The 22020-nt window shown below is 44.6% G+C and overlaps 1 protein-coding gene across 1 annotated transcript in view; it reads right to left on the reverse strand.

Annotated features, from left to right (window-relative positions):
- Positions 1–21291, reverse strand: part of LOC137422233 (uncharacterized) — a 44921-nt gene extending 23630 nt beyond the window's left edge. The window contains exons 1-6 of the mRNA XM_078775330.1: positions 21042–21291; positions 20788–20878; positions 19536–19748; positions 19224–19344; positions 18762–18823; positions 3586–3753 (exon numbers count right to left, since the gene is read on the reverse strand). Of these exons, the coding sequence (XP_078631456.1) occupies positions 3586–3753; positions 18762–18823; positions 19224–19344; positions 19536–19748; positions 20788–20878; positions 21042–21291 (905 nt within the window). The remainder of the gene's footprint in view (positions 1–3585; positions 3754–18761; positions 18824–19223; positions 19345–19535; positions 19749–20787; positions 20879–21041) is intronic.
- Between the last annotated feature and the right edge of the window lie 729 nt (positions 21292–22020).

Genomic DNA, 22020 nt, shown 5'->3' on the forward strand with positions numbered 1-22020 from the left:
TGTTGGACGTGCGTGTTTAGTCGGGAAACATTATCACCATGGACACCATGGCAGAATTGGGTGAAGTGTCAAAGAACGGGTTCGCCCCACCCATCGGGCAGGCCTTGTGCCAATGGGGAGGCGATGGGCACAAATCGTCAACAGTGACATCGGTGGGCGAGGTGATAGAAGGCAGGGACAGCCAGGAACCCATGGATGAACTTGCTGACACGACGCCAGGAGTCTGCTCTAATTGGCAGCTTGCTGAGAGAAGCCACGTCCCCAGTCCAGCCGATGCCCGCTTCCCCCCTTAACATCTCTCTCCTCCTCCACCTGCACGTCTTTGACGGGTCTGGTTCAAGATCTCTTCATGTCTCATGATTTCTCTAAGTCGTCGGAAGGCCTTTAAGCTTAGATGATTACGGTTCCCCTTCGTTGTTTATTTGTGGCTGCATGTGTTGGTAGTAAGTTAGGGGTCTTCACTGTCTTTGGGTGGATTCTCTCTGTCGTTGCGGCTTAATCTGATTGTTTCATTAAAGCTGTTGTCGTTGATTGATGTTGGAGAAGCTCACATCACATGACTTAGGTTGCTCGGCCGATGATTCAGATCAGTCACATGATCACCTATCGGCTCGGCCCCACCCACTTTGAGGACCCCAATCTGTATGGTAACGCGATCATTAGATGCAGATCTGACAGGAAGTCTTTGAGACTGGGTGACGGTCGCAGTCATTTTGACATGACTCGCCAGAATCTTTGCTCATTCTTCACGTGAAAATTGCTCTGGTTCTGCCAAGTTTGATGTGGATCGTCAATGGTCTGCAATCTTCAGTCTCACCATAGATGCTCAATTGGGTTCAACAGGATTGTGACTGGGCCACTCAAGAACATTTATTTACTTCTTATTCAGCCACTCCAGTGTGGCATTAGCTTTGTGCTTCGGATCAATGTCCTGAAGACATGTGAATCTTCTACCCAGTTTAAGATCTGTGGTTGACTCAAGCAGGTTTTCATCAAGGATTTACCTGTATTTTGCTCTGTCCATTGTCTCTTCTATACTGACAAGCTTGCCATTCCCTGCTGATGAAAATCAGCTCCATAACATGATGCTGCCACCACCATGCTTGGCAGTAGGGATGATGTTGACTGGGTGATATGTTGTGTTAGGCTTGCGCCAGACGTAACACTGAAGTTAGACCAAAAAGTTCAATTTTTGTCTCGTCCGACCACAAAACCTTTCTCCATGTGCCTGCTGTATCATTAAGATGCTTTTTCACTAACTCCATGTGAGCTTTAAGATGTGTAATTTTTCAGCAATGGCTTCTTTCTTGCCACCTGTCCATAGAGGCCTGCTTTGCGAAGGCAACAGGATATTGCTGATGATGAACACTGACCCCCCATCTTGGACATAGAGCCTTGCAGATCTGTCAAAGTCGTCTTTGGATTTACAGTGACATCCCGGAGCAGTTTCCTGCTTGTGCGGCTGCTGAGTTTGGATGGGTGACCTGATCTGGGTAAAGTCTGGGTGGTATGATACGTCTTCCACTTCTTCATGATGGGTTTCACCATACTCAAAGGGATAATGAATGACTTTTAAATCTTCCGATAATCCTCTCCTGAATGATGCTTCTACACCACTTTATGTCTGAATGACTTCTTTGGAAAGCTCCTTGATCTGCATGTTTGCCTTGTTGGTTGAATCAAGTGGGTTGCACCTTAAAACTACTCAGATAAGTGGGGGGATTTTTTTTTTTAAAAGATAAACCACTGATTACATACAGGTGAAACCTATTACACGTATTTTGTCAACTTTTAAACAAATAATTTGCTCCTGAAGTAATTTAGGGCTAATCAGGAAAAGGGTTTCAATACCTATGTAACTGGGAATCGTCTGATTTTCTCTGTTAATCTCACTTATTCACATTTGATCCACATTTTTTAGCTTTATCACTTTGGAGTAGTTTGTGAAGACTATATATTAAGTTTGATTTGAAAGCATCATGAAATGAGCTCAGGTGGCATCAAAATGTGAAAACTTTGGAGGTGGGGGGGGGGGGGGGGGAGCGAACGTGAATACTTTTGCAGGCCACTGTACAGACACGGATGCGTCTCCTTTCAGCAAATGATGCAAAAATCTAGTTTAATTTTTCTTGTGGCCCTGGAATCAAACAAAAATATGTATAACAGCCCTCACAGCTCCCACCCTTCCCAACACCCCCTTGCACCCCTAACATAAATTATAGTAAATATAATCTCAGAAGCTGATTTCACCTGTGCATTAACAAGCCCCAAATATGGCCTCCCCTGGTGTTCAGAAGCACCCTAAACCAGATATGGTGTCTCCCCCAGGGAAGTCTACCTGGTATGTCCTGCTCCCACATAAATAATAGCTGGTGCAAGCTTTGTTTATTTTCATGTTGCGAAAGGAGACGTTTACCGTTACTTGGTAATGCCACACAGTATCGTCTTTCCGTCCATTAATTAAATCACCAAGCCTGCCATGCTCACAGGAGACACTCCCACAAGGTTCAAAAGTCCACTCACTGGTAGCTATCCAACAGGGGTTTGGGTAGCACACGCCCGTCCACTCGGGCTTTGCACATGCCCTCATCGTCAGGTGTTTGCAGTCCGAACAGCTGTCCTTTTGCCAAGCTGAGAAAGTTCTCCAACTCTTTCATTATGCAGAGGCACTCCTCTTTCTCTCAGGTACTTTCCAATTATTTTTGGCTTATTTGAGAAGCTTAGTGAGCCATTTTAGGTAACAATTGTTATCTCGCACATGACAGGGAGCACACATTAAAAACACCGCTGTTTTGGGGTTTGTGCAAATGTGCCCCCAGGACTGTGGTCCACCCAGACGGCACACGGTTGTTGTTTTACTTTGGTGGAAGCATGTTTAGAAAGGGATGAAAAATGGCAACGTTCTTTAAATATTTTTTTCCCTGTAATAATTAAACGTTTTGAAAAGCAAAATAAGAGGGCTTCCTTTTATTGAGTCATCCATGAAAGTTTCACTCCCCGATGTACTCACCATCAAATAACGTGGATGTTCTTCTATCCCCCTTCCCTTTTTTTTTTTTTTTGTATACAAGATTGAGGCACGTGTAAGAGCGAACATTAATCACAAAAAAAATAAACGGACACATAAAACATTTAATAACGGGAGCAGTCGACAAGATGGAGAGAGGGGGAAGCACACAAGCACAACATTGGAGAGCAGGGACATCGGGAGATCTGTGGGAGGGAGAGGGCTTGGGGGGAGGAGGCGTGGGAGGAGGTGTGGGGGTGGGAGAGGTATAAAACACAAGGATACTGCAAGGACTTCCAGTTAAGAAGTTGGTATTTCAAAAAAGTGGATCTGGGGTGAATTAACGGGGGTAGAAAAGATCAAGGTTTTGGATGGGGGAAGATAAGAGATGGTGGTGAACAGCTGTTTTAAAGACCTGGAGGGAGGAGTGGGATTGAAGGGAGTGATGGAGTTTGTTCCAGAGACGGGAGTAAAGAGGAATGAAAGAGTGAAGGTTCCCTTCTCCCTGTCTCCACTAATCCATTGGCTTAATTAAATTACGTCATATTTAATTGCTATAATAGTTATGTTAAACATACCTGAAATAATCGCTGATACAGCTCAGAAGGTTCTTGTGAACATTGATAAGCTCTCCATTGACATTCAGAATACCATCACAGAGCCTTCCTTTGATGCGCAACATATTAAAAATGTCAGCTGGTGTAGAACTCGCGCCATATTCATTGTCATCACATATGTCCTCCATTCTGCAATACACAGATTCAGAGTTAGAACTCCATGACACAAAGCCATCAGACTGAGTGCAAAGTAGAAGTTCAAGAATGAAAAACAATACCTCCTGAAATACCTCCTGAAATTAGAAGTCATCAAGAAATCCGCAACCGAACATCGAATATGGAAAATTAAACAAGTGCAACTGTCCAGTTAATAAGTTTAAACTGTTGTAATAGTCCTACTTAGAGAACCCAACACTTCCGTTAAAGTAAGTTATACACATTTTATACCCGGCTACGGACTTGCTGATCACCTTTCACCTCAACCCTCGTCCTCACCTTCTTTACAAGGATTTTTTTTTTTGTATACAAGATCAAGGCTCGTGTAAGAGCTAACATTAATTACAAAAGAACAAACGGACACATAAAAAACATAGAATAAAGGGAGCGGGAGACAAGATGGGGAGAGAGGGAAGCACACAAGTACAACAGCAGAGAACAGGGACATCGGGTTATCTGTGGGAGGGAGAGGGCTTTGGGGGAGGAGGCATGGGAAGGGAGAGGGAGGTGGGAGAAGTATAAAACACATGGACACTGCTAGGAGTTCAAGGAAAGAAGTTTGTATTTCAAAAAAGTGGATCTGGGGTGAATTAACGGGGGTAGAAAAGATCAAGGTTTTGGATGGGGGAAGATAAGAGATGGTGGTGAACAGCTGCTTTAAAGACCTGGAGGGTGGAGTGGGATTGAAGGGAGTGAGGGAGTTTGTTCCAGAGGCGACAGAAAAGAGGAATGAAAGAGTGAAGGTGAGCAGAGAGTCTTGATTTTGGCAGTTTAACCATAAGACGGTTGCAGGCAGATCTTGTGCGACCTGTAGGAATATTTGGGGGACAGAGCCCAGAGAGAGCTGTTGGAGCAAGGCCGGAGAGGAGTCGGTCGAAGACAGAAAGACCACCAACCTGCCTGCGGTGAGAGAGTGAAAGGCCCTTGGAGTTAGCTTCATCGCGGGAGATTCCAATGATTCTGAAAGCTTTGGTTTAAGAAACAAGGAACTTCAACAACAAGGAATACAAGGAACTTCAATGGAGGAGGAGGCCTTTGGGCACATCAAGCCTGCACAATCATGCCAACATCTTCGTACTTCCCATGCTCACTACTTCCAGATACCAACTCAATTTTGGTAACTCCGACTCGATTTTAAAACTATCTATTGGCACTACTGTGAGCCTGGTGTTGGCGTAGTGGTTCGGGTGCTGGCTTGGGATCCGAGGATCCTGGATTCGAATCCCGGTTGGTTGCTGAATTAATGCCAGCGGGATTGACTCAGCCTGTCATCCTTCTGAGGTCGGCAAATTGAGTACCAGTTCACTGGTAATCCACTGTGTGTCGCAAGTGGCGACCAACAGGGTTGGTGGCAGGAAAGGTATCCAGCAGTAAAACACCTCCTCAAAAAGGGGACCATGGTGCCCCGAAAAGGCCAACCCCCACTCTGTGTGGAAAAATGGCCTCTAAAGGTGGTTCTATTGACCCTACTGTCACTACCCTTGCAGGAAGACCATTTCATTAATTCACAACTCCCGAAGTGAACGACCTTGTGACCAGCCTAACTCTCCTCTTCTTTATTATTAACCTGTGCCACATTGTCCAGTCAGTGTCCATTCCACTGAAATGTTATTCTGCACTTATTTTGTGAATACCCTTCATTATCTTAAATATCTCTATCAGATTTCTCATTCTTCCCTCCAGGTTTTCAAGACAGCTGTTCACCACCACCTCAAGTTATCCCCTATCAAAAACCATGATCTTTTCCAATCCCATTAAACCACCCTGACCCGCCTCCACCACTCCAAATTTTGCTTCTGTATCCATCTTGTCCAACCCTTACATTCTTCCCTATCCCCCATCGTTGACCCCATCCCCTATTTGTCCGTCTCCGTCTACCTTCGCCCGCGGCTCTGCTGTTGGCATTTCTCCCATCTCTTTGTAATGCTCCTTTTGTTTGACTGCGTCCTGATCCATTTTGTGTTCTCGCTCTTCCACGAGACTTGACTCGATACAAAAACAAATAAAGAATCAATTACCATTTTGTCCACATCACATGTCCATTTTGTCCACCTCATGCGTCCATTTGGGTCACCCCATGTGTCCTTTCCTGCCCCCCATTCCTCCACACACCCATTGCTTATCCAAGTCTCCCCCTTCGACACCGCTGTTGGTGTTCCCCCCTCTCACTCTACTGTTCCATTTGTCCTGATCTGTTCAGTATACCTACTAGCTCCTCCATGAGCCCTCAATCTCGATGCAACAAGAAACCCTCCCTACCCCACTCCATCTTCCTAATTGAAAAGACAACCTCTTTTCCCCTTTTTCCTTTTCCCCATATTCCTTCATACAAATTGTCAAATCACGCAAGCTGCACTTTATAAATGGCGAGCCTGCAGTTGCAAACATGTTTTTCATTTATTCGTGAACTCATCTGCACTTCACTGTTAGCCTTTAAGAATAGGACCTGGCTGTTGTTGTGATTAATCCCATCTACAGATTGAGGCTCAACCATGGACCATTGGTCCACAGTTAGTGAGAGCCGAGGGTCGCAGCGGAGCCACAATTTCCCAGGGATGATCTCAGGGATGACATGACATCTTTAAAATTAAAATCATCTTTAAACTAGAAGGGCACTCAGTGGAGAGCATACCTCCACCTGGTTGGCCATATCACTCAATGGTGAAGAATCACTTAAAATATTCTACTAGCCGGATCCGGATCTTCACCAGAGTTGAATCGATTCTTCCTTGTCTCATACACAACCTGTCGAACAAGTTTCGTCCAAATCCATCCATAACTTTTTAAGATATCCTGCTATGTATCGTTTTTGGCCCCATCTACCAATGGTGACGATTCACTTAAAAAATTAAATAATTCTCATATCCGAATCCATATTCAGATTTTCACCAAAATCGAATATATTTGTCCTTGTCAGACACCCAACCGGTCCACCAAGTTTCGACCAAATACATCCATAACGTTTTGAGATATCCTGCAATGTATAGTTTTTGGCCTTATCTCCCAATGGTGAAGAATCACTTAAAAAATTAAATAATTCTCATATCCGAATCCACATTCAGAACTTCACCAAAATCTAATTGTCCTTGTCAGACACCCAACCTGTCCAACAAGTTTGGTCCAAATCCATCCATAACTTTTTGAGATATCCCGCAATGTATAGTTTTTGGCCCTGTCTCCCAATGGTGAAGAATCACTTAAAGAATATAATAATTCTCATATCCGAATCCATATTCAGATCTTCACCAAAATCGAATATATTTGTCCTTGTCAGACACCCAACCGGTCCACCAAGTTTCGACCAAATACATCAATAACTTTTTGAGATATCCTGCAATGTATAGTTTTTGGCCCTGTCTCCCAATGGTGAAGAATCACTTAAAGAATATAATAATTCTCATATCCGAATCCATATTCAGATCTTCACCAAAATCGAATATATTTGTCCTTGTCAGACACCCAACCGGTCCACCATGTTTCGACCAAATCCATCAATAACTTTTTGAGATATCCTGCAATGTATAGTTTTTGGCCCTATCTCCCAATGGTGAAGAATCACTTAAAGAATATAATAATTCTCATATCCGAATCCATATTCAGATCTTCACCAAAATCGAATATATTTGTCCTTGTCAGACACCCAACCGGTCCACCAAGTTTCGACCAAATCCATCAATAACTTTTTGAGATATCCTGCAATGTATAGTTTTTGGCCCTATCTCCCAATGGTGAAGAATCACGAAAAAAAACCAAATAATTTTCATATCCGAATCAATATTCCAGATCTTCACCAAAATCGAATCGAATTGTGCCTGTCAGAACACAACCTGTCCAACAAGTTTCGTCCAAATTCGTCCACAACTTTTTGAGATACCCTGCTCTATATCATTTTTGGCCCTATCTCCCAATGGTGAAGAATCACTTAAAATTTCTTGTAGCCGGATCCGAAATAGGATCTTCACCAAAATCTAATCATTTCTTCCTTGTGACATACGCTACATCCCTGCCAAATTTCGTCCGAATCCGTCCACAACCTTTTGAGATATTTTGTTTACAGACAAACGGACAAACAGACATACAGGGGTGAAAACATAAGCTCCATCCACCTTTGGTGGCGCAGGTAATAAATAACAATTGCCCATTCAGCAAATAATCACGAAAGGTGCATGATCAATAAGTCCGTGGCATAACATTGAGGAGCTGCATGTTATATTATTTAACAAGTTTATCCCTTATAACTTAACGATCCTCGTTATTTGTATTCCTCTACGTCTAAATGCGTTACGCCAAGAACGTACCGATCACAAACATTATCGATTTTGAAACTCTAAATTTCGATAAGGAAACACATTAAATTTCCCGAAAGTGAGGTTATCATATTGATCATAATCATATTGAGAAACACAAAACAGTCGTTCTGCATTCACATCCGAGTCGATGCACTTTTGTCACTCGAGATAAGTTTCTAATGAACGATTCGACACATTTTATATTGTGGGATATTCGACGCCGAGAATGTTTGTAAATACCTTGTTCTGTACAAACAAATGTTGTTGATGAAATATCCTGAAGAACACGGGAGCTTCAATTTCGCTGCTCGTTGTGCGACGATAATCTGACTTCTACACTTGCATTGTCGTATGTCCGTTATGACGTCACAAATGCCTCTGTGCGTCATAATCGATGCAGTGCTTTATGACAAAATGAGAAGTCTTTGGATTCTCGATCGTTCATTTGTTAAAAGTTTTATTACAATCGAAATAGTTATTTATTTATTTATTTTAGCAGCCTTAGATGGTGGACGGAGGTTATATTTTCACCCCAGTAAGTCTGTTTGTCCGTTTGTTTGAGAACAACATATCTCAACAAGTTGTGGACGGATTCGGACGAAATTTGGCAGAAATGTAGCGTATATGACAAGGACGAAATGATTAGATTTTGGTGAAGATCCGGATCCGGATCCGGCTACGAGAATTTATTAAGTGATTCTTCACCATTGGGAGATGGGGCCAAAAACGATGCATAGCAGGATATCTCAAGAAGTTATGGACGAATTTGCACGAAACCTGGTGGACAGGTTGGGTGTCTGACAAGCAAGAATCGATTAGATTTTGGTGAAGATCTGAATATGGATTCGGATATGAGAAGTATTTAATTTTTTAAGTGATTCTTCACCATTGGCAGATTGGGCCAAAAACGATACAGAGCAGAATATCTCAAAAAGTTATGGACGGATTTGTACGAAACTTGGTGGACAGATTGGGTGTGTTACAAGGAAGAATCGATTAGATTTTGGTGAAGATTTGGTGAAGATTTCACGAGCCTCGATTCAGTACACACAAAAAAAAAAAAAAAAGATCCGGATCCGGATCCAGCTCGTATAATTTTTCAGTGATTCTTCACCGTTGAGTGATGTGATCAACCAGGTGGAGGTGTGCTCTCCACCGAGTGCTGTTCTAGTTAAATTAGAATATTTTGTTAACCGACTATTTACAATCGGATTTAAAAAAAATTTTTTTATTGAACGAAACAAATTATTTATGATTTATATTTTATTGTGGTTTTTAATGTTTCTGAGGCTCATATTCAAGTTTGTACCGACATCGGAAAAAGATATTATTCCTCTGCAATCGCTATGTTGGGTGGTTTGCCATTGCCTTCCCAGCATTCATGGCACTGCGAGGTTGTAGGTTGGACGCTGGTGATAGCTTGCTTGTTCTGAAGGACACCGTGGGATCTTGAATGTCCACCAACTATAATATCGTCAGTTTAACGTCCATCCGAGGGACGGTACACACATTCATTAACGATAACAGCGCTCGGCGGAGCGCATAACTCCGCCAAGTTTCGTCCGAATCATTCCATTACGTGTTGAGTTATCATACTCACAGACGAACAAGAAAGATGTCATGCGCAGCACGATACTTGCGAAATCCAAACAAACACAAGTTGTCATGGAAACAGCAATATGGTAATTTGGAGAATTTGACCAATCAAGGATTTTACATGATGGAATGTTGTGCGTAACAAATCTGGTGGCTACATTTTCGAATTGCCACCAAGTAGATGTTTTGGATGCCATTGACCTTGACCGTTGACTAATTTTGACCAAATTTTACACACATTACTGCACATATGTACAAATAACTTGTGCAAGTTTCAATCTGATATCTTCAACAAGTGGAACATGTCTTTCAATCCTGACAAATCAAACACTCTTACTATGTCTCTCCGAAAATACCGACTGGACAACCCTCCCATCTACTATCTCAACAATCCTCTCAAATAAGTTCTTTCACTCAAGATTTTGGGTCTCACTATCTGCCATGATCTCCTCGGGAAAACCACATTTCCAAGCTGGCCTCCAAAGCCAGTCGCCGACTGGGCATCCTCCGTCGTGCGAGCTCCTTCCCTGGCACACCCGAGCTCTTCACAACCTACAAGACTTTCATCCGCAGCTCAATGGAATACTGTTCTCCCCTTTGGGCTGGTGCACCTGCCTCACACCGAGCTCGTCTTCACGCTGTTGAAACCAAAGCTTTCAGAATCATTGGAATCTCCCGTGATGAAGCCAACACCGAAGGCCTTTCACTCACTCACCGCAGGCAGGTTGGTGGTCTTTTTGTCTTCTACCGACTCCTCTCCGGCCTTGCTCCCCCAGCTCTATCTGTGCTCTGTCCCCCAAATATTCCGACAGGTTGCATAAGATTTGTCAGTAACCCTCTTCTGGTGAAACCACAAAAATCAAGACTCTCTGCTCACCTTCACTGTTTCATTCCTCTTTTCTCCCGCCTCTGGAACAAACTCCATCACTCTCTTCAATCCGACTCTTAACTCCAGGTTTTCAACACAGCTGTTCACCACCACCTCATATCTTCCCCCATCCAAAACCTTGATCTTTTCTACACCCGTTAATACACCACAAATCTACCTCTTTCAATCTCCGACTTAATTCCTAAAATTCATAGTAGTGTCCATTTGTTTTCTATCTCCCTGCCCTCTCCCTTCCACAGATCTCCCGATGTTTTCTACTGTTGTTTAACTTGTGTGCTTCCCTCTTTCTTTCCCTCTTGTCTCCCGCTCCCTTTATCATGTTTTATGTGTCTGTTTATGTTTTTATGTGTTATCTCTTACACGAGCCTCAACTTTGTATCCAAACAATATATATAACAATATATATAACAATATATATATATATATAACAATATATATAACAATATAACAATATATATATATATATATATATATATATATATATATATATATATATATATATATATATATATAACAATATATATATCTGACATCGTGAAAAATTTCTGAGGTTTGCCAATAATAAAATCACTAAAACATCCCATTTGATTATTATGGGGTGACATTGTTGTCATGGACACCGTTTTCTGTTTGTGACGTGGGACTTTTTCTAATCCAAGTGGAACGTTTTCCTATGCCACTAACCAAGATGAACAGAACCTGAAAAACAAGGAGCTGATACTCCACGTCCCCGCCTTTTGGGTGGGATGAGGAATATATAATATGTATCTGCAACTGCAATATGAAAGCTGAATCTTGAACGGTTTTTAAAATATCGCGTACGCAAAGCAAGTTAGTGAGATGGTTGCCATGACAACATAATTCAGCCAATTCCAACCTGATCGAATTTGTTGAGATAATGTCATGAGGAATAGATATGTGCGATATGAAAAGTAAATGTTCAACGGTTTTTGAAATGTAAGGTATACAAAATTACGGATGATTGGCAATTGGATTGGCAGTTGGTCATTCGGTCGGTCGGTCGGAAAGGCAGGGCACAAAACATATTAGTAAGGGCATTTTATGAGATATTTCACAAATCTGTTAACTAAATTGTTACCAAAAAATTTCTTCACCAATATGTTTGTAAAGGTGTGTAATAACATGTGTTAAAATGTTGAAGTTCAACTCCCGTGGGAAACCCAGAAAAAAAGCTGTTGAATTCGGGCACCGAAAAATTATTTTCGAGAATTTTTATTTTTTTTATCGGCCCTTAAGTAACTTATGAGGGGTCAAATAAGGGTTTTTCATGATTCTGAGTTGATTGTTAACATTTATATTTTCACTTTTACATTTACACACAAAGTAGCTTTTATTTCACATACATATATAATACTCAAGAGTTATTTCTCATTCACAATGTCAGAAGTTTCAACAGTCATTGTCTATGTCTTCTTCAGACTCAACAACATCATGACTGCAGTTTCTGCATGTAATGCCATTACAGACTCCACAGGCCGAGATGCACGTGACCCCATTCTTCTTGCAGCTGCATCGCCGGTTGCTGCAATCTCCATGACAATTACAGCTCGTGAACTGCAATAGCTCCTCAGGAGCCGTGGGGTCCAGTGTTGGAACTGGCTCATACCCATGCACACCTATTGTCCATCCATAGTCACTGGGGTTCAGAGACATGCTCTGTAGAAGGATCCAGTCCCGGGTCTGCAGGTAGGCACGGAGTGAATGTTGTGCAGCTGCACCCTCTGTTGGAGGTAGAGTCTCTGGTTTGATCACTCCTGCCGCTGCCTTCCTTGAGAACATGTTCGTTCGTTCCTATCTGTTTCCTGTTCGTAAATGGAATAATCTTTACTTCAGTTCCTCTCAGGATCTTAGCTTTGTCGAGTGCCTTCAACTTCACCCGGGGGAAAGCTGCTGTTGTCTGTGGATCTGGCAAAGGTGGTGCCGGAGAGGTGACTTCGATCCAACCCATTGAGTGAAAGGGAGTGTTTCCGTGAATAGAGACAATGTTTAAATCTATATTGTCTCCAACAAACTGAGTGACTGCATTGTTTGTTTCCCCAACCTCCATAAAGACCACCTGATCATTACTTGACAATTCACTTTCACTGGCTGGCACTTTGGCTGTCATCACTGATTGATCCTCAAGCGCAGCATCAACCACAACCTCATCATTGATCTGTTCATCGGTTTCCTCCACAATGATGTCAAGAGTGCCAGAAGTATCTGGAACATCATCTCCACTCCTACTATTAAGGAAGCAGTATTTGTAGTTTTGTGTCTCCGTGTAAGACTCAGTGTATCCCAGCCGGTGGAACTTGTTGAGCATCCATTTTGACCCAAATCTATGATCAAGTTGTATGGCAAGCCCCATTTGGTGTGGCAATACTCCAGACCGAGGTCGACAGGCCTTAATAAAATTCTGCCCCCAAACGGCAACTCTTTCGTCTGTCTTGACAATCGGTCTCAAGAACATCTGAAGGCTTGCAGGAACAAGTGTCAGCTGACTATCGATGTCAGTCATACTGTGTGTGGTGGGGTATGACTTTGGACCTAAATCAATCAAGGCAATATAATTGGATATGAACTTGAGTGCCGTCTTTATGATCTGAGTCTTCTCATCTCCATGGTCAAGATTAGCATGATGCTCTCGCAGAATATTGTCGGTGCCATCTTTGAGACAGAGTACATCTGCCCTTCTTTCCTGTGTTGTGAAATACAAGGTGTCTTCGTATTTCTCTAGAAGTTTTATCTTTAGCCAATGCTTTGAATAAGAAAGGCTCTTCTCTGGTGACTGATCAAACTCCTGCAGCTTTTCATGGACTTGGTCCATGTTCATTACCCCAATACCCCATGCTCTAATTCTGAGTCTAACCATTCGCAGAATTCAATAAAAACTGCCTCTCGCTCCTCATCAATACTCCTCTGTCCTCTCTTCCTTTTTCCTTCCTCATCAGTCTTGGACAAACTGTCACCTCTCGCAAACATAAGTGTGCATCGCAAATGGTACAGTGTTTCTTCTGCTACCAAGTCGTTGATCCCTTCCAGGCGTCCAGTGACTTCAGTGCCCCAGTCATCCCCGCGACTCCGTGCTGTCTTCAGCAAGCTTGCCTTCAGTGTATCTGCAGTCAAATTATCTGGCACTCTGTATTTCTTTCTAGCTTGTGGTGGATTATTTTTGTAGAGCTGGGCTGGTTGGTTGCAAAGAATGCATACATCCTTATACAGGAGGTCAACTGACTGTGATCTTCTAGAACTGCAGCCAGTTGATGAACTGAACTCACAAGTAGTGCGTCTTCTCTTCAACTTTGATGACTCTTTCTCTGCCTTTGATGCTTGAGCTGACTTCTTGGTGGTTGCAACAAAGTTGTTGTACAGATCATTTTTACACTTCTGGTGGTACCTCAGTTTTCCTTCCTTTTGAGCCTCCTTCATACGTTCCACAACAGTAACATTTTCGACAGTTTCTGCTTGTTTCAATAAAGTTGAGTATCCCTTTGGAGTTGCCTGTATGAGCCTTTCAGCTGGTGTATCCGAGCGTGCACCGATGAAGCAATTGAGCACAGGTGGAGTAACGTCTTCATCCATATTGCTAGACTCCATGTCCTGCAAAGTAGAAAATGAGATATATTTAGAAATTATTTTTCCACAAAGGAGTGTCTGTGGTGAAATATAAATGTTAACAATCAACTCAGAATCATGAAAAACCCTTATTTGACCCCTCATAAGTTACTTAAGGGCCGATTAAAAAAATTAAAATTCTCGAAAATAATTTTTCGGTACCCGAATTCAACAGCTTTTTTTCTGGGTTTCCCACGGGAGTTGACCTTCAACATTTTAACACATGTTATTACACACCTTTACAAACATATTGGTGAAGAAATTTTTTGGTAACAATTTAGTTAACAGATTTTCATATGTTTCCCTTACTATATGTAGATTTTGTAACAAAAAGAGGTGGATGTTGTAACAAAAAAAGGGGTAGATATTGTAACAAAAAATAGGTAGGTATTGCAACAAAAAGAGAGGTAGACATTGGATGGACGTTCTAATCGTTGGTGGACGCTGCATATCCCACGGTGTCCTCCGTTTAGAGTTGGCGAGTTATCGCCGGCATCCTGAACAAATGACAAATTCCTACCACCTTCAGTAGAACGTCAGGCATGGCCAGCCGGTTCGTGAAAGACTTTGGATGAAAAAATTGCCTCTCCGACACCATATTAACTCGGGCTATTAGCGCAGTAGTTGTAGATCTGGTGTGATGTAATTTAAATTTAGTTGTGAAGAAAAATAAACGATAGAAAGAGTACGAGATCGACCCGATGATGATGATGATGATGATGATGATGATGATGATGATGATGATGATGATGATGATGATGATGATGATGATGATGATGATGATGATGAAAGAGTAAAATTAAATAACGTTATTATTTACAAAATAGATGTAAAAATAGCGGGATCTGATGAACAAGTCCGGGTTTAAATTTAAATAAAAATATCAAGAAAATATTTCAATAGTCAGACATTGATTTAAATAAACAAATAAGTACCAGGGAAAACAAACAATTCCAGCTTTAAAAGGACGTCTTTGCAGAAACGGAATATGAAAGAAGGAATAATCTGCGCATAGAACAGAGCTTGGAGGGAACGCCCCACGCCCCAAAACAGAGATTGGAGGGAACGCCCCCGACCCCCACACACCCCAGAACAGGGGTTGGAGGGAACGCCCCACGACCCCCACCCACCCCAGAACAGAGCTTGGAGGGAATTCCCCACGTCCCCCAACCACCCCAGAACAGAGCTTGGAAGGCATGCCCCCCGCCCCAGAACAGAGCTTGGAGGGAACGCCCCCCGTCCCCCACCCACCCCAGAACAGAGCTTGGAGGGAACGCCCCACGCCCCAAAACAGAGCTTGGAGGGAACGCCCTCCGACCCCCACCCACTCCAGAACAGAGCTTGGAGGGAACGCCCCACGCCCAAAACAGAGCTTGGAGGGAATTCCCCACGCCCCCCAACCACCCCAGAACAGAGCTTGGAAGGCATGCCCCCCGCCCCAGAACAGAGGTTGGAGGGAACGACCCCCGTCCCTCACCCACCCCAGAACAGAGTTGGCGGGAACGCCCCCCGACCCCCACCCACTCCAGAACAGAGCTTGGAGGGAACGCCCCACGCCCAAAACAGAGCTTGGAGGGAATTCCCCCCGACCCCCATCCACCCCAGAACAGAGGTTGCCGGGAACGCCCCACGACCCCCACCCACCCCAGAACAAAGCTTGGAGGGAATTCCCCACGCCCCCCACCCACCCCAGAACAGAGTTTGGAGGGAATTCCCCCCGACCCCCACCCACCCTAGAACAGAGGTTGGAGGGAACGCCCCCCGCCCCCTACCCACCCCAGAACAGAGTTTGGAGGGAATTCCCCTCGACCCCCACCCACCCTAGAACAGAGGTTGGAGGGAACGCCCCCTGCCCCCTACCCACCCCAGGACAGAGTTTGGAGGGAATTCCCCCCGACCCCCACCCACCCTAGAACAGAGGTTGGAGGGAACGCCCCCCGCCCCCTACCCACCCCAGGACAGAGTTTGGAGGGAACGTCCCACGCCCCCTAACCACACCAGAACATAGTTTGGAGGGAACGCCCTCCCTCCCTCCACCCCCGCCCCACCCCCACCCATCCCAGAACAGAGTTTGGAGGGAGTGCCCCCCGCCCCCCAACCACCCAAGAACATAGTTTGGAGGGAACGCCCTCCCTCCCTCCACCCCCGCCCCACCCCCACCCATCCCAGAACAGAGTTTGGAGGGAGTGCCCCCCGCCCCCCAACCACCCAAGAACATAGTTTGGAGGGAACGCACTCCCTCCGTCCCCCCCGCCCCACCCCCACCCATCCCAGAACAGAGTTTGGAGGCAGCCTGCATCTGCTGGCCCTATGGATGTGTAGTTGAGACATTGCCAAGCGCAGACGGTCTGCTTCAGAAAGTGTGAATTCACACCATGGAGGTAAAACCCCATATTTATCTGCAAACCTCACCTATGGTCGTATTGCTTATACCAGCGGGGAAGAGTGAATACCTTCATTGTGTTCCATCGATTTTGAATTTCATTTTCTGTTGTTGTTTTACACTGTGTTCCCATCCGTTAACCACAGTCTCGTCCATTAATTTAGTACCTGAATATGATGTGCTTTCTCGTCATTTTATTCATTTGGAATTGTCCTTGTCAAGGTAGCTGCCCCAGTCCTCATGTTCACGTAATTCTCATCGCTCAATCAATTGCTGTTTTTTTTTGTTTGTTTTTTGTATACAGAGTCGAGGCTCGTGAAAGAGCTAGCATTTATCAAACAAACAAATCAAACAAACAAGCAAACAAAGTGTATAAAAAGGGGAGCGGTCGACAAGATGGGGAGAGAAGGGTAAGAAGCACACAAACACAACATTTGAGAGCAGGGACATCGGGAGATGTGTGGGAGGGAGAGGGCCTGGGGGGAGGCAGGATAGGTATAAAACACAAGGACACCAAGGACTTCCAGGAAAGAAGACAAAAGTCACCTCAAAAAAGTGGATTTGGGGTGAAATTAGCGGGGGTAGAAAAGATCAAGGTTTTGGATGGGGGAAGATAAGAGATGGTGGTGAACAGCCGTTTTAAAGACCTGGAGGGAGGAGTGGGATTGAAGAGAGTGAGGGAGTTTGTTCCAGAGGCAGGAGAAAAGAGGAATGAAGGAGTGAAGGTGAGCAGAGAGTCTTGATTTTGGCAGTTTAACCATATTGAGGGTTGCAGGCAGATCTTGTGCGACCTGCAGGAATATTTGGGGGACAGAGCCCAGAGAGAGCTGGGGGGCAAGGCCGGAGAGGAGTCGGTAGAAGACGGAAAGACCACCAACCTGCCTGCGGTGAGTACGTGAAAGGCCCTCGGAGTTAGCTTCATCGCGGGAGATTCCAATGATTCTGAACGCTTTGGTTTCAACAGCGTGAAGACGAGCACGGTGTGAGGTAGGAGCACCAGCCCAGAGGGGAGAGCAGTACTCCATTGAGCTGCGGATGAAAGCCTTGTATGTGGTGAAGAGCTCAGGTGTGCCAAGGTAGGACTTCGCACGACGGAGGATGCCCAGTCGGCGACTGCCTTTGGAGGCCAGCTTGGAAATGTGGTTTTCCCAGGAAAGATCATGGCAGATAGTGAGACCCAAAAGCTTGAGTGACAGAACTTCTTGGAGAGGCTTATAATGGTTTATATAAAAAAACCAAGCATGGAGTGCGCTGTGACCAAGTTTGAATATAATGCATATTCATGCTCCACGCATGTTTGCCTCATGCATATTCACGCTCCACTCATGTTAGCTCATGCATATTCACGCTCCACTCATGTTAGCTCATGCATATTCAGGCTCCACTCATGTTAGCTCATGCATATTCAGGCTCCACCCATGTTGCGTCATCTCTGCGACACCTCCACATCATCTCCGTTGGAGTGGCGGCTGCGCCTTGACTTCTCTTTGGGTGGCGAACGTGTGTTTGGATTGATGTGACAACAGCATGGTTTTTTTACGGTCGCACTGGAGTGTTTCAAAATAAAGTGAAAATTGATTTAAACCTTTCAGTGTTGGAAAGTTGTTTGGACCATTCTTTATTCAAATAATGTGGACATGAGATCCGTTCCAGGATATTGACCAAACAATTGTGTTTGGGGGCAGGAGTGGTTGGAGGGGATCTTATTCTTCCTCTTATTATTATTCTTCCTCTCTTTTCACACACACAACCAGATGAGCGCATCATCAAAATAACTGGATTAAAAACTTTATTTTGCAAACAAAAACGAAAACTGCTAAGACATAATATAAACTATTCCACAAACGCTTTGATATTCCCAAAGAGCATTTATTTTTTCCATTCACACAACACACAGAACATCGGAGATTGTAATGGCTTTGCAAGGGAATGATCTTCATTGGAAGTCATATGCGAGTCCGACTTACTGAAGATGATATATCATCTACAAAAAACAAAACTTGTGCTGGGAAATTCAGCAAGTGGCATTTACTGCTTCATGGCCACAGTATTGTTGTTTTCATATGTGAAATGTAATATTTGACAACAACCGGATTAAGTTATTCTGTGTTGGTACAAGTTCAGTTTTCCTCCAAGCACAATCTGATGGATAGCTACCACCCTTCAGTTGGGACTTAAATGGGATGCCTCTTGATAGGAAACTGACGAAGCGGTGATGTCACTTGATGTTGGGTACAGGATACCAGAAGTTGTTGATTCTTTTGGGCCCTGCACAAAAAGGTAAACAACAGTGATTTAATATCAATACGAGAAGGCTTTCTTGAGAATGTTCAACCAACATTCGATGTTCAACAACTACCGCAGGGGGAATTGGGGAGACTCAAGGCAAATAGAGCAGTTTAACGACCACAACGTCGTGATGATTAAATGGTGCCTCTCCATGGTGGGGTGGGACAACCGCCAAAAAGCAACCCTCTTTTTGACACCTTCGCTAAGTTCTAGCCAGTTCCTAGCGGTCACTGAAGAGGATCTTCAGAGCCACCACCTGCTCCACATACTGGCAAGAAGGGGTGGAGGCCACTCTTTATTGGCCAAAGAGCATGACCTTGCTATTCCTCGAGTTACTCTTGGAAGAGGTGGCCATTCCAAAATGCTTGCAGTGACCCACCAGCCTGCACATGGCGACAGCGTCCGTGATGAACACCAACATGACATCCATGTACAGGCTCACCTTTAGGCACTCCCCATGGTTTCCGGGTACCCAAAACCCAGGGGAAGGACGGATCTGCCTGCAGTTCACAGGCAAACGGTTCCATGCAGAAGAAAAGGAGGACAGGTGACAACAAGCAGCCCTGTTTGACCCCAGAGGCGATTGGGAAAGGTCGAAACTCTAAATGGATGCCCATTGATCAAAATACAGGCTTCAATATCCCAATATATGAGGCCAACCCAATGCACTAAAGTTGGCCTGAAAACAAACCGATCCAAAATGGCCATCATGTATTCGTGAGACACCCTATCGAATGCTTTCTCCTGGTCCAAATTAACGATACTCATTTGGAGGCCTCTTTCCTTTACAAACTGGATCGCCTTTTGAACCAAACCCAGGCTGTCTGAGAGCACAAGTAGCACAAGTCTGGTCTGGGTGCCAAATATCTCCCGTGACACCGTGCATATACGCCTTGCCAGCACCCTGGTCAAAATTGTGCAATCCGCAGTGAGCAAGGTGATTGAACGGCAGTTGGACAAGTTCCCGATCACCTTTCTTGTGCACGAGGGTCACCACACCACCCCGCATAAGATCTGGAAGCCGAGGAGAGGTGGCTAACTCCCACATACTACCTACTGATAATCCTAACCAAGAACGTGCCAAAGGCAGTGATAAAACTCTGCTGGGAGGTCAGCATCACCCGGACTTTTATTTGTGGCCAATTCCTCCAGGCTCATCGGCCTCTCTAAAAGCTTCCGTTGTATGGGGCTCAACAGAATATTCCGACGGCTGCGAAAACCAGCCATCTGGGTTCAATTGACCGGTGGATTTCTGAAAAGCCTGGAGTAGTAAGTCGTCCTCCACTTCTGTGATTTGACCAGGATCAGAAACAAGGCCTCCCTCTACCATAAGCTGGGGCAAAAATTATTTCTGCCTGGCACAGTGTCGTAAAAAATATCTGGCACTGTACACCGGGGCCAATGCCTGCATTCTACTACGCAAGATGATTGTACTAGCCTAGCCGTGAGGAGGCAAAAAAGTCATACTCTTGGTCCGGACACAAAATTTCTCAGACACATCAATGCCTTCGTCGAGTTTCGTATGCAAGCGTGAGAAGTGAGTCTGCATGCAATAAAAAAAATGCTGCAGCCCTCACTTGCCAGGCTGTACAGAAAAATACCGCAGTTCTATGTTTCACCTCCTCTCACAAAGCTACCAAGGAAGAGAAGAGGCACCGAATGGTTTTCCGATACCTATACTTGCGAAGGTAGGACCGCACTAAATTGCCAACCCACAAAAGGCAACAGTTAAGCTTTCAGACTTCACAGAGCTGGGTGCGCACCCCCTCTATCTCTATGTCCATGGACAAATGCCAGTGATTGGAAACAGACACCACATGAAGTACTAGGTCCGAGGAGCCAAAATTTGGTGACAAAATAAAATAACCAATCCGACTTCACCAGATGCCAGCCATATTAGTCCAGGTGAAGGTACTGCCTGTTTGTGCACCCACATCTCTCACCTGAAATCCAGAATAATTCCTTGAAGGGCCTGTGTTGGGCTGTTGTGGATCAATCTGGCCACACCTACATTAAAATCACCCCCGACAATCACTGGGGCGGAGGAGGAAAGGAGGGGTTTCAACTGGCACAGGAGCTTCGTCCCTTCTCATGATCTTTGAGGGACGTATACATTGACCAGGGTCAGGGAGATTGATGATACAACCACCCTGAGCGAGACCAATTGCCCTGGGAAAATGTCATCTAAACTCAGGACCTTGATAAGACGTGCCAGACGCAAAGCTGATCCTTGGTAGCTGAACAAAATGCTCCTGCCTGTAGGTCAGGATGGTCTCATCCTCAAAGGATTTTCTGCCTGGGGAGGAAAATATCAGGGCCCGGTTGTTAGAAGCCCAGATAAGCCTATCCTGTGGATAAATCCAAAGCAGCGAGTTAAATTTATCCCCTGGATAGCTTCTAGCAACCGGGGCCTGGTTTTCAGCCAGCAAACTCTTGTTTATGCCCATGGCCACATCTATCCCCAGATAAGGGACAAGACTGAGTGCTGGTGCAATGGGGTTGGGGAGAACGGCAATGGAGAGAAAAAGGGGAAATTTTGCTGGTGGAACACTTCCGATAACTGCCTGCAGCCATTTCTGGCTGATGCTGATCCCTCACCTGAGCAGGCACTACTAACCCAGATAGCTTCTCCTCTGGTGTTTCAGCACAGTCCATTCCTCACCAGTGGGGGAGTGGGGGGGAGGGGAAGGGGGAGGCAGGGGGAGATCACAAAAGCATTATCCGTTTCCCCTAAACCCTTCTTCTCCTCAGCAACATCCCAGCTCCGGCCCACAGATGCACTCAACGGAGTTGGCTGCACGAATGGCATACTTTTTGGCTGTCCTGCATAATATCCAGCGCTTTCAGAAAGTATCTACACCCCTTCACTTTTTCACATTTTCTTGTTACAGACTGAATTTAAAATGGATTAAATGGACATGTTTTGTCACTGATCTACACATAATATCCCATAATGTCAAAGTGGAATTTTACCTCCTGCACCAAAAGTGGATGGAGGTTATGTTTTCACCCCTGTCTGTCTGTTTGTTTGTTTGTCTGTGAACAAGTCATCTCAAGAAGTTGTGGACGGATTCGGCCGAAATTCGGCAGAGAGGTTGTGTATGTGACACGGACAAAATGATTAGATTTTGGTGAAGATCCGGATCCGGCTAGTATAATTTTTAAAGTGATTCTTC

This window comes from Myxine glutinosa, chromosome 4 (genome assembly GCF_964187855.1).
Source record: "Myxine glutinosa chromosome 4, kmMyxGlut1.1, whole genome shotgun sequence".
In the NCBI taxonomy this organism is placed as follows: domain Eukaryota; kingdom Metazoa; phylum Chordata; class Myxini; order Myxiniformes; family Myxinidae; genus Myxine; species Myxine glutinosa.